Below are 13387 nucleotides of genomic sequence, written 5' to 3'. Positions count from 1 at the left end.
AGAAAGGAAGTTGCTTTCTAACTTCAGCCATTAATGTCTGGAAATTGCTGGAGAGTGATTGCTTGGTAATTTTGCCTATGAGAAGAGGAGGACTGGGAAAAAAAGGTCCTTCTGAGAGATAGGATTAAAACAAGAGCCTTTGAATTGATGCCAGTTACACTGTATGGACTGAAGAGGAATTTGTCATGTAACACCCTGTTAGTGTTCACAAGACATCTATTAGGTCAGATTCTGAACCCAGTTTTCAGTGTAAACTCATAGGATATACAGTGAAGTTACTCAGATTTTCACTTATAATTGTGATCAGTATCTCCCCCCTGCTTCTACCTCTGCAGGTCTTGTGTTTATTATATATTAATATTTGCTCCCAGGAAAAGCTTTTGGGATATTACTTGAGGAAAGATCAATTTCAACCTGAACTACATAGGTCTTGGAACATATGGAACCTAGGTTTTTTTATTGTGGATTGTAGCGGACTAAACACCATGCACCCCTCAGGGTAGTACTGTGGCTTGTGCCCCTGCAAAGGCCCCAGCAAAAGATAGTTGTTGTGGGAGGCCTCATCACATTGGCAGGTGTGCAGCAAACACCTAACTCTAACGCAAATTCAGCCCCTTTCCTCCTCCTACCTAACTGGGCCCCAAATCACAGCCACTTTCTTCAACTCTACTATTTATGCATCCAGACAGTCCTAGGCTTAATACAAAACCTGCAAAGCTCATAAAACCCATCCCTTTTCACTGCAAGAAGAATGGTTCACTGTAAAGTGCACTAAGTCAGAAATTGCTAGTGGATCACAGCCAGGCATTCCTATGGTCTAAGCCTAGCTAGGTCAGCACAGCTTACTTTGGACAAAGCACTCAGCACCCCCTTTTTCTCCATTTTATTACCCCAAAGAGGTCCAGTAAGTATGTATCTTATAACAATGCAGGGAGGATTACTCAATTAATATATGTAAGGTGCTCTTAAGATGCTAAATAATCTTACTATAGAACCCAATGAAAGTATAAATGCTATTCATAAAAATCTGTTATATCCTTTAAGCATAAACTGCTAATATTCCCTTGTCCTTTCAGAGTTAGAATATTGTTATATACTGTCATAGTTCAATTTTTTTCTGTTAGAGTTCAATATGTGATTTTTTATATATTTTATTTGCTACAAATACCTGACATGACTGTTCATTCTCACAGGAACAGTTCCCCAAAACAGAGAAAATTGGATATCCTGGTTGGGTCTATGCCATCATTGTCATCCTGGCTGGAGTGCCTAGTCTGGTCATCCCTGTCTTTGCCATCTATAAATTCATCCACAATCACTGTAGAAAAAAACGGGGTCTTGTTGGCTCAGCTTCTGAGCCCTCTATGAATGGAGAGTTGAAGAACCCCGCATAAAAACATTCCAGAGAAGTGGGGGGAAAAAAAGACTTTGTTAATGAAGAAAGGAAATACAAGTTTTTAAAAACCATAATTAGTTTCATCCCAGTGTGGATAATGATGTGAGGTTTCAAGGGGAAAGATGAAGCGAAGAGATCCCTACAAGGACAGATATGACTATCCAATTGTTCAGGCTGTAACAACAATGCCATATTTATCCCAATTTTCTTGCACAATCATTCATCTTTACCATACATGGCACTGTGTTGCACAAAGTTATTGATGTATTTTCCTGAAGCAAAAGTATTAGAATATTTAATTAAAATATTTGGAAGTGTGTAAATGATATTTTACTTTACTATAGCTCTGGGTATTTTATTAATGGCCCCTTTACTTCCTACTTGCCAGCAGAGAGTTCTTCCAGCTTCTAATCACATAGGAGAGGGAGTGACATAATGAAGTAGCAGCAGTAGCTCAGGAAAGGCAAAATCTGCCTGCATTAGCTCTTGCTGAACAGAAAGTGCTGAGGAACACAGTCCACTTGCCCAAGAGTTCTGTGATGGCAGAGGAGCTGAGATGGGAGAGGAATCTTACCTCTTGTCCCTCACCATCAAGGTAGGTAGCACCAGGACACTTGCATATCTGGACACTGCTGCTGCCAAGAACACCACCTCCCATGGGGGCCAGCTCTTGAGATCAACCTTTATGTTACATTCCTGGCCTTGGTGCGCATAAGCAGGAGCAAGTCAGTGGGGCATGCTTAGGCACTGGCATTGCAAAGCAATTTCATTCAACTGTCCTGTTACATCCAATGATGCTACGGGTCTTTTACCAGGTATGGAGACTAAGACATGGTTGTTCTTAACTATAATCAAGTCTATTGAACACTAACAGTTACAATTCTAAATCAACAGTAAAGCATCCTCAGCAGTTACTATTCTAATGCTATAGAGCTAGTCAAAAGCGAAACCCTGAGACATTGCCAACATGACTTCACTGGTTGATCAGGCTGTGTGAGCTCTTCTTCGGGGCTCCCACCTCCTGCATCTGATGTCTGTGCAGGATCTTGGATTGGTGACTGGATCTCTTCAGGCTTCCTTTGGGAGTGTTCTGGGAAGGGGTTCCAATTCCTTTACTTCTATACCTTATTGTTACTATGTTTCTTATCATATAATTAGCTTAAGCCATTCCCTATAATGCATATTAATAAGCTTATTTCCACTTGCATATATGATTGACTGGAATTGTCCAGCCATAGGTACTTTTTCTCATTCTTACATAGGAGCTAGTTCTGCTACTGATTGTTCCTCTTTTTCCAAGCCAAATTTTCTTATTTTGGTTGGCCAACTTCTTGTTTTGATTTTGGTCATCTAAACAAGGTATTTCTAGACTTTCTCTTCTTCACCAAGAACAGGTCATGGTCCAGGTGATCCTCATATCAGATCTCATTGCTGAGTTGCAGCTGTTTAAAGCCAAGATAATCTGCAGCAGAACATATTTGTGCTCATGCTAAGTGCCAGGGTTAAAAACCCAGGCCCAAAGGCCTCTAAATCCCAACAGTCCCTTCTTCCTACAAGTAGCATTTTACAATGAATATTTTAAAAAAGAAAGGACCAAGAATAATCAGATTAACTCCCAAAAATATCCCAATAAAAAAAGCATAGGTGTGCTATAGGCAGCCAATGGAGTGAAGCTATGGGGAACTGTATACTGATTACATAACTAGAATTATCTATTTCAATTGCTGTTTACTTGTTGTGTAGCTAGTTCTAACTTTTCTTTACTCCAAAATTGTCTTGCTTTCTTCCTATCCTTTAAATTACTACTTTAATAATGTAATCATGATTTTGTGACTCAGTCAAATGATGGTGTGTTACAAAAGTAGATGCATTCCTGACCTTTCAGAACGTAAATAAGATGGAATAAAATCACACTTAGCTCCACCTAGAACTGCAGTTGGTGGAACAGAATCTGGTCCTTACAATGGCATTTTACAAAATTATGCATGAAAAAGATATTTCTGACTAGCACTAAAGCATACATTTTATCCAATTACCAATAGAAGGGGCTTACCTCAAGACATGATGAATTCTTTACCGCTTGGAATCTTTATAGCAAGCCTAGATGACTTTTTTAAAAGACAGGATATAGCTCACATGGAAATATAGGCTTGATGCAGAAATTACTAAGAGAAGAGTAGGGATTAGAGGCAAAGATTTTTGTGGGCAATAGTTGTTATTGGAGGAACTGCATGATTGGGATAGATTTAGGCAAGCTTTTGAGTGCAATGTGTTCTTCTTCAGTGCAGGGGTGTTTTTGGACCTGTGATATGCAAGTCAGGTTAGATAATCATCATGACATCTTCTGGTCTTATGAACTTGTTTCCCATTGCTACAGCTATGTAAGCCCCTAAAAACTCTATTCGGTACTAGGAAATGACTGTTATTTTGATGGAAGGTAGAAAAAATGAGCAGGTAGAAGTGCCAAAAAAGCTCCACTAAAGCACCTGATATATACAGATGTTGACCAAACTGGGTCCAACTAACATGATGCCTCTTCTGGGCATGCACTGGGCTCAGCATGGGAGCACACCAAGTTTAAAATAAAGAGCTTTTTTTTTTAATATCTGTAAGCAGCCCATCACATTAGTCTAATACAACTATTCTGGCATCTTTACATTGTGTTCTGATAGACCTAAGAGGCTTTAGTGAGAGTTGGGTCTCATGAAAAATATGTGCTGAATTCAGGTACCCAGAAACATTATATTATATATTTAAGAAAAACAACTGTCTGTGCAACTGAATACTTTTCTTGATGCACTACATGAAACATCCATTCAAGTATTACTTCTGCCCATTCTGCCCAGGTTTCTGTCTATTCTAAAGTAATAAACTTATTTATTTTCATCATTTTATTATTTGTGTCTCTGTCATGCTTAGGACTCCTTATCATGGGCCAGGACACACCATAATAAGTAAAGGTACAGAATGAAAAATAGGTCACTGTCCCAGATAAGCTAAACATAGGGCAAGAAACAACAGATGGCTATTAATGCACAAGGGAGTTCAAGGAAGCAATGCAATATTCAATGTAACCAATGAAATATTATTAGTCAGCTACATCTGCACTGACTTCCATTAGCTTTCCAAGTGCAATTCAAGGTCCTGGTTTTGACCTAGAAACCTCTAAGCAGCCTAAGCCTTACATACCTAATGGACTGCCGTCTCCCTCATATTCTGATCCTGAAGATCAGCCTCTTGAAGCTCCATCTGTACCCCATGTTCACATGATGAAAATATGTAGGAAGTCATTCTCTCAATAGTCACTCTTCAACTTTGGAATTCCTTCCTCCTTGAGGCCCATCAGAGTCCAAACCTGGACATCTTTTGGAAGCCTTGTAAGACATTTTTATTTTGGCAGACTTTTAGCAAGTGTGGGCTACATTGTGGGGTTTGTTTGAAGAATTGTTTTATCATTTATTATTGTATTTTAATTTTTTATCTGTTTTTATGGCAATTATTTTATTGTGGAGCAAAAATTATTTATTTGACAAATTATTTACTTGTCAATCAAATAAATAATTATGATGTTGTCTTTAACCATCAAGGAAAAAGACAGGTCTAATGAGGGATTCTAATGAAGTTCTAATCAAAGTGAGGAATGAGGTAGCTTTGCAGATGCTTACAGATGACTTATCTGAAGCAAGAGGAGAGATGCAAAGAAGGTACAAAAGTTCCAGAATTACACCTTTCAAAGCACCACTGTAATTGAGTAAGAACAAAAACAAATGTACCAGTAACACAGTAAGCAACACAATCAGCATGTTACCTACAGGTTATTAGATACCTGGAAATGTATCTAATAACCTGTAGGTCACATCCTGAACTACGGGACTTCAAAAATATGAGATCTTTCACTGTGGAAACCATGGCAGCTACAGTCCCCTTTGCCAGGTATGTGGCCAGATGCAGGCTGGATATTTATTTGCCAGCCTGGGGGAGGGACTGTTAGGAAAGCCCTATGTCTCCCCAGCTACTGCTGCTTCGCACGTCCTGCCACCATAGATAGAGATGTTTTCAGTATCCGGTACATAATACAGCCCAGTCTGTAGCCCAGAAAATGTCTTCCATGGAACAAAGTTCTTCTCAGACCCATCGGACCACGAGAGATCAGTTCCATGATTTGTGTTTCAGTAGTCACACACATCTGGCTTATCAGAGTAACCCCCTTTCTCATTTTGTTTTTTGACTTGCTGAGACTTGTTCAAATGCAATTTAAACATATCTAGCTTGACCAGGGATTTCCAAGGAGCCTTGTGAAAACCCATGCTAAGTAGCTTCTAGGATGCGTCTCTGTAGCCACCTGTATGCTTGCTGGGGCAAGTATAGGGAGCCAGCGAAGTGGCATCAGGTGTCTGCCCCAGAGGCGACGGAGGGTGATGCAGGGGGCTGAGTCAAGCAGGAAGGGAGAGTGTGGAACTGGGGAGGGTGGATTTAGAAGTCATGGATCTCAGGACTGCTGTGCCTGGCTGTTGAAGTCTAAGCCTCAGCCTAGAGCTTCATTTATGGTGGCTCTCATCTGCTTCCAATGGTGTTCTGGCAGAAGCACATATTTCTCAAAGGAAATGTCCTGCAAGTACAACACCAATGGCAGAGGAAGGCATCTCTGGTTCTTTCCCCATGGAAGAAAACCCTGCTTTTTCATTCTCTGAAGTGACACTGAGATACTGTCCTCTGAGCAGCACTATGGCATAGATCCAGGGTCATCTGCTGGCCCAGGGACCTAGGGAATGTTGTGGTTAAAAGTCCTTGAGGATGTGATTCAGGGGCAACTCTGAGAGAATGGATGGGTGGGGTCCTTGGATATGTTGAGTTTCTAGACAGGAAAAAGGGTGTACCTGTAGCCTCCATCCTCCCCCACCCCCACCACCTAAGTCTCCCCTTCTCTCAGCATAGAGCTGATCAGCCCCAGGAGCTACTGTCAGAGCTACCTCATGCCTGCTGTGGGACCAGACAGGTCTTTCAACTTGTGGTGTGCTGGGCCTAAATAGCTGTTGTCCAACAGGACAAGGCAGTCAATCTCCCTGTCCAAAGAGGTTGTGAGGAGTGTTGAGGGGCTTCCCAGCCAGAGTAGGAACATGCCCATGTATCCTTGCTCACCGTTTTAGTTTTTCATGCAGGTATCTTTGTTCTTTCTGTGAAGGCAGTTAATTTCTCAGAGCTGCTTATGGGAGACACCACTGTTTCCACCATCCCGTGGCTTCACAGGACTCCAGTAAATATATGATTGTCCAGGATTCAGTAGGCAATGCCGCTGGTGTCTCCAGATAATGTGCTGACTTTGGCAGCTTGGGCCTTAGATGCTCTGGAGTGCTTCTGAAACCACTCTGGACTTCTTACTGAGAGAATAAACCTCCATGGACAGCACAGAATTGCTCCTGAGCCTTGACCTGTTAGCTTGAGGAGAGCAACAGCTCAGTGCCCTTCAATGGGAAATAGGACCTTGGCCAAAGTGGTAATTTCAAGCAGCAAGACAATTTATTGGATGGTATATTCAGCACATGGTCTGAAACTACTTAAAATGCAAACTAACAAGAAACTTGGGCAAGCAAAGGGCAACAAAGGTGTTTTCACTCGCTCTCCAATTTAACGAAACATGACCCTTGACGCACACAGCTGTTACATTCCTCGGTAACTATTTAATTAACAGTAAAACCAGACACTTTGGGATTCACTGACAGGCAAAGGATGATTAATCTTTAAGGGATATGATGAAAGACCATGGACCAGATTCCAACCTCTCTTCTCAGAAACAGTGACTAGAATCCAGATGTACAGCGTCTGTTAGTGATATTTATTTTATTATTTTTAATTTGGTTAATAGTTAGCATTTTGATCATATTAAATATTTTGATTTGTTTTCTAAGTTCAAGGCTACTACTGAGTAACTTGGTCCTTTCTTGGTAATTTAGTGAAGAATTATTTTTCTAACTTGTTAAACTATAGAACTGGAGTACTAAGAAAGTGACTGAAGTATTAAATAAATTGTATTTTTTTAAATGTCTGCAAAATATATTAATCCTCATAAACTGCATCTTTAAAATACTTTGAAACAGACCTAAAACATGACAAGAGGCAATGGGAAGTTTGACTGTGTAAGGACTGAGAGATCATGTCTGTCATATGGGGGAAAGTAATGTAACATAATGTAATTATATATTCAACTATACAGTGTCTTGTGGACAGGGCAGAAGTACATGGTGCAGCAATGATAAAACTGTTTAATTTCATTTTTCCTTGAGCATATTTCAATTTCATTTTCTTCCAAAAGCTGATGTCATTGGTTAACCTTTTAACTTGGTATTAAGAAAGGATAAACTTCCCAGTAGAAAAATGATTTAACTCATGGCTTTCTCAGAAAGAAACATTTCATATAATTTTGCAGTATTATTGCAAGCTGGACGTTGCGAAGTTTCTTTTTATTTGTGTTCGGTGACACACAACTTTTGCAAATTATTTGAGAACAAACAGGTTTAAAGAAAGTGTACATGCAAAAAGAACTATTTAACCCTGAGTTACCAATTAACACTATAGCTGTGTATTCACTAACTATAGAAGGAAATTACACAAAAAACAAAAGGGGTAAAACTTTGTCCATATAAATTGTGTTTTTTACACTGATGCATTCTTGTGTGTTACATCGAGTAGAAAGCTCCTCCCATTTCCCCAGAATTCCTCACTGTCCTGTATAAAACTTGTAGGAAAACCAGGTTTCAAATTCTATTAATTTTTCGTCATCATTATAGAGAAGAACAGGAGTGGTAAAAACATTGTACTTTGTAAGGATGCCCAAAGCTCTACCAGCGGGTATGCTTCCTGAAGTTCTTAAAGAAGATGACAGACCAAAGTGGGACAATAAATTCCAGTATATTTTAAGCTGTATTGGATTTGCTGTTGGTTTGGGAAACGTGTGGCGATTTCCATACTTGTGTCAAATATATGGAGGCGGTAAGATTTAATAGCTCTTTTGCTCTGGAATTAAATACACAGTTCCAACTTACCATATTAGAGAATGAATGAGCGGAGAAGACATGCTTTTAGATCTAATTATATTTTCATTTTTTAATATTCATATATTATCTGCTGCTTTTCAACTATTGAGTAGAATAGATTTCTGTATGTGAAAATCGTATTTTTTAAAAAGATACAATGATTTAGGAAATAACCAAAAACTAACAATAATGATGTATGGGGGAAATCAAAGCTAGCATTTCCTGCTAACAGTTTCTCATTATTATCATTCCAACAGAAGAACAATAAACTATAGGAGTTGAATTTTAAAAAGTGATACATTGGATAAGTCCCTGGAAGGCCCGGTAAGCCAGTATTCCAAACATTTGAAATTGGAGCTTTCCTTTAAGAAAATAATGTCAATCAATCCCACCAGTCACTCTGCGTTGTCAGTAAAAATCCACTCATATTTTAGAATTGTAAGTAAATGACATTAAATTGTGTTTTTAAAAGAATTTCTATATTATTAAAAATGATGTTTCTTCACTATGGTGTTAAATTTTAGAAAGCAGGTTGGCAAAGGTAATTGTGTTGTCATAATGTATCTACTCAGACATCTGGGGTGTTTCACTTAATACGGTGCAGCGTTCTGATTAAGGAACGTGTATTGTATGAAAACAAAGTGGCATAGCTTAAATGATTAAAAACTGAATAACTAACAGAGCTCAAAAAGTAACAATAAATAAGGAATTATCAGAACTGCAGTAATTTTAACTGGAGTCTTACAGTAATCTAGTCTTGATTCAGTGCTACTCAATATCTATCAATGAACTGGAAAAAATCTCAAATGAATGCCCATTAAAGTCTGCAGGTTAGAAAAACTTCATGGAACTGTAAGTGAAAACAAGTCAGTTCTGCAGGGTGATGTGAACTGTTTGGCAATCTAGGTTTGCTGCAATAACTAGGTGCACTTTAACAGAGCTAAATAGGAGCCAGTCTACCTAGAAACCAAGAACATAGGCCCCAGTTAAATCCTGGTGGAATTTTAGATGGCAGAAGTCACTTAAGTGAATTGGTAGATAAACGACTGAACATCAGCTTCTAGGACAACATGGAAGGTAAGACCCACAGCAATGAACAATGGGTATATAAGCAGAGGAACAGGGGCCAAATGGAGGGAAATATTATTACCATTCTGAGCAACCTTAGTGAGACCATTTTTGAAAGGGTGTGTGCATCTTTTAAAATGCAGAATGGAAAAAATGGAAAGGATGCAGAATTCTTCCAAGAATAGTTCAGGAATGTTTCAAAATCTGGGACGCTTGCCTTGCAATGAAAGAGTTAGAGAGTTTGGTCTATTTAGCTGTGGAAAAAGACTTTGGGAAAATTCAGATTCCCTCACCTTCATATAAACATATCCCCACCACCTGTGACTCCAATTTGGATGTCACACTGCCTACAAATTAGGTACCTAGTACCATGAAGGTGATTCCCAGAAACAGGGTTAAGTATCTATATTACATACAGGGACTTGCCAAGGCTTCTCACCACCACTTGAGAGGAGCACAGCTCCTTTGTTTCCAGTTGCTGATGAAACCCAGATCTTTTAGGTTTTGAACAAGCCCAAGGATTTCAGCTTTTTAGAATCTTGTCAATACAGATCTTGATGTCACTTATTATAAACAACTGTTTACACAGATACTGCAAGGACTTCAGCTATTTAAAAATAAGTGGATAATAGATCTGAACCAGAATAAACCATAGGAAACTATGCAACCAAAGCACTCTTCATTTTGAAGCTTTACAGCAAAGTGCAATACCACTGCAAAAATAGCTCTTGGACAAAACTCCTCCAAACCCTCCCTTGTCATACCTGGCCAGGAAGACCCTCCTCCTCAGACCTCCACAAAAGTCATGGTGAATACTAATCCCATAATGACCTTTGCCCAATTTTATCTTCCAGCATTTAATATCCTTATAAACTTTACAGTTTTTGAAAGGAAGGTCAGTGCACAGAAAATCTGATTCACCTGGCACCTAACATTCGAACTTTTTTACCTCAAAACAGTTGAAAGAAACACAAATAGTTCCCACCGCACTGACCACACATAACAATATGGGTATGCATATAAGGGAAACAGTTCTCAACTACCCAAAACATGCACACCAATAGAGACATGAAAACTGGCAGCACATAAGGCTGTTACACAGAACATAGATAACATCAGCAGAGTTACAGTTATAAGAATGCACAATAAAAATAAGTAAAATGAAGAATGGCAAAAAGATGGTTGATATGGAAAGGCTGTTTTCCCTATCTCATGGCACAAGACAGCTAATAAAAGTGATAACACCAAATTAAAAAGCGTAAATGGAAATGCTTTTTCAGTAAGTGCATAATTAGATTATGGAATTCATTGTTGTATTAAATGTCACTGGGGTCAAGAACTTAGTGACATTCATATAAAAAGATTCCATGTTTATATGATTAACAACAAGAATATACAGAGCTGTACCAGAATTATTTCCAACAAATATTTGGAAGGGATACAAAACATCTTGTTGCAAGGTTTATACCAGTGATTGTCAATCAAGGTGCTACAGCATCCTGGGATGCCTTGACATCCTTTCAAGTGTGCTCTAAGGTGCTACACAATGGCTGCGTCTACACATGCACCTAGCTGTGCATTTGGTACTGCACAGTCCCAGTGGCGCACAGTTATGTTTAGGCACTACATTGCCGTAGTGACAAGCTACAGCAACATAGCTCATTGCTATGGTGACATAGCATCAGTGTCACAGCTTGTGCCTGCCAATGTTATGTTGCTGTAGTTCATCACTACAGCGACATAGCGTCTTGTGTAGACGCATCCAATGGGCGCATCCAGATGTGCATGGACATTTGTTTCCCTATGGACAAGTAGTGTTGGTGCACTGTGTGCCGCTGCTACTTGTCTCTGGGGAACACCCATGTCATGCAAGCTTTTGTGCGTGGCAAGTTGCTCCGGGTGGGGTAGGGGAGTCTAGGGCCAGCAGTGAGGTGGCCCCAGCAACCTTACCTGTGGTCCTGGGAGTCTTCTGGAGCTGCAGCCATGGAGATTCTGCTGTGTAGAGCCTGGCTGGCAGCTGCAATGCAGATCTGGGTATCCCAGATCTACTTTTCATCAGCACGTGCTGGCCGAGTGTGCGTTGCACCGGGGTTTTTTCTGTGGGTTTTTGTGACCCCTGGATATCCAGGGGTCACAAAAACCCACGGGAAAAAAACCTGATGCAGTGCATGCTTGGGCAGCACACCCTTGCAGGACAGAGAACACCGGACTGTGCAGTATGTGGCACTGCAAACTTGTTTACAGCACCACATACCACAGAATTGTGCTCATCTGGACGTGTCCAATGTGTGCAAACTGATTCAAAAGATAAACCTAGAGATTTTAAATAGGTATCCATAGTGTTATAAACATTCGGACCTGTTATGGTTTTTCTGAGTTCTTTGCAACAGAAAAACTGTTCTATTATTTTTCCATAATCAATAAATGAGTGAAATGAAGAGCTAATATTTTCCAAGAGGTGCCTTAAACCTAAAAAGGTTGAGAACCACTAAGTTACACAAATCAGTAACTATGGACAGAATTTGGGCGCAGTTTATCTTTCCACTTGCACTTTTGCGGGGGGGTGGGGGGACCTGGTATTACGTGCTGTTGAAGGCAGTAGATCAGACTAGATGGAACTAGATGTTCTGACCAAGCCTTTATAGGTAGTGCACAACCACAACTAATGGGAAACAATCTGGATATTTTAGGATAAAATAGTTTAAATGGTAGTAGATTCACCACTGCTCCATGCCTTGTATGGTCACTGTACTAGTGAAAAGTTGGTATGAATTATTATCGTTCAGATTAAGAAATGCATTATCTCCAGTTTGCGCTGTTATAAACAGTGCCACAAGGTTCAGGGTAACAGTGAACAGGTCCCACAGCTATGGTCAGTGCACCTCACCAGAGCTCCTCTCACTTTGGTTGTATCATTTTGAGAAACGGACCAGAAAAGGCCGCAGGTAGTCAAAGCATGATGGACTTTGTGCTTCTTGTGCATTTGACACACTCAGGAACGCTTACTTTGGAAAGCAAAAATTGGAGACATTAGAGCAAATCATGAAAATTATAATGAAAAAAATGATTATTTGGCTTATCAAGGTTTTTTCTTCATACTAATATGGAACAAGACCTGTTTGGAATTTCCAAAGCACATACATGATTTAGAAGCAAAAGTCCCATTGACTTTCAGTGGTTCAAGAGTTTGAGTTCCAGTCGGATACTTTGGAAAATTCCCTGAGCAAGGAAGAGTACATAAGATTCATTAGCCCATGCAAAGTCCCGAGCGACACTGTGCCTCAGAGCCTGCCTTTACTGGGGATGTACATACCAGTGTGGGAACACCAGTACAAATGTCCAGTGTAGATGCAGTGCACCATAATTTCAAACTGGTACAAAGAGGTCTGCTGTATTAACCACAGTCTCACAAATGGCTTGTGTCTGGGTTTTATCCAAGTGTTTAGAAAGATCAGAGGCTGTATTTTGCTTCATCTCTAGGTGCTTTACAGAACAAGCAAAGACTGAAATTTTTGATTGTGTCAGTTGCTTCTTATCAGACCCCTGAACCTAATTCATGGCACATTAGTGTTACTTAGTAACTTGGCCTAACATGCTCGGCTCATGCAATCAGAGATAAAGACATAATAGCAGCTCATCTGCAACTTATCACTCTTGGCTGTTACTGATTATTTGAATTTATTGCCTGCGTTGAGCCAGTTATTGACACTGTATGAATAATGGATATGGAGGTTGCTTGCCAGAGAAAAGGAGGCAAACAGACACACTCCCAGGTAACTGAAATTGTAAAATAGTTTTATAAAGAACTTCTTATGTACTTTGGCACTTAAAACAGACATTCAAATAAGTTTTTTTCTCATCAGTGTACATAGCTGTTTGGGAAACTGCAGTG

At 39.7% G+C, this 13387-nt stretch overlaps 2 protein-coding genes across 3 annotated transcripts in view; both read left to right on the top strand.

Moving 5' to 3' along the window:
• LOC109291960 (sodium-dependent neutral amino acid transporter B(0)AT1-like) overlaps positions 1 to 1722 on the top strand; it is a 46873-nt gene extending 45151 nt beyond the window's left edge. The window contains exon 12 of the mRNA XM_019509210.1: positions 1194 to 1722. Within this exon, the coding sequence (XP_019364755.1) occupies positions 1194 to 1394 (201 nt within the window). The 3' untranslated portion in view covers positions 1395 to 1722. The remainder of the gene's footprint in view (positions 1 to 1193) is intronic.
• Positions 1723 to 4968: 3246 nt separating this feature from the next.
• The window catches only part of LOC109291959 (sodium-dependent neutral amino acid transporter B(0)AT3-like), a 52931-nt gene continuing 44512 nt past the window's right edge, over positions 4969 to 13387 (top strand). For both annotated transcript variants that reach the window (XM_019509209.1, XM_019509208.1), the window contains exon 1: positions 4969 to 8383. In XM_019509209.1, coding sequence (XP_019364754.1) covers positions 8221 to 8383 — 163 coding nt within the window. In that variant the 5' untranslated portion in view covers positions 4969 to 8220. The remainder of the gene's footprint in view (positions 8384 to 13387) is intronic.

The sequence above is a fragment of the Gavialis gangeticus genome, unplaced genomic scaffold (assembly GCF_001723915.1).
Source record: "Gavialis gangeticus isolate Ggan-Ray unplaced genomic scaffold, GavGan_comp1, whole genome shotgun sequence".
NCBI classification, from domain to species: Eukaryota; Metazoa; Chordata; order Crocodylia; family Gavialidae; genus Gavialis; species Gavialis gangeticus.
This window is presented reverse-complemented; position numbering and strand designations above follow the sequence as displayed.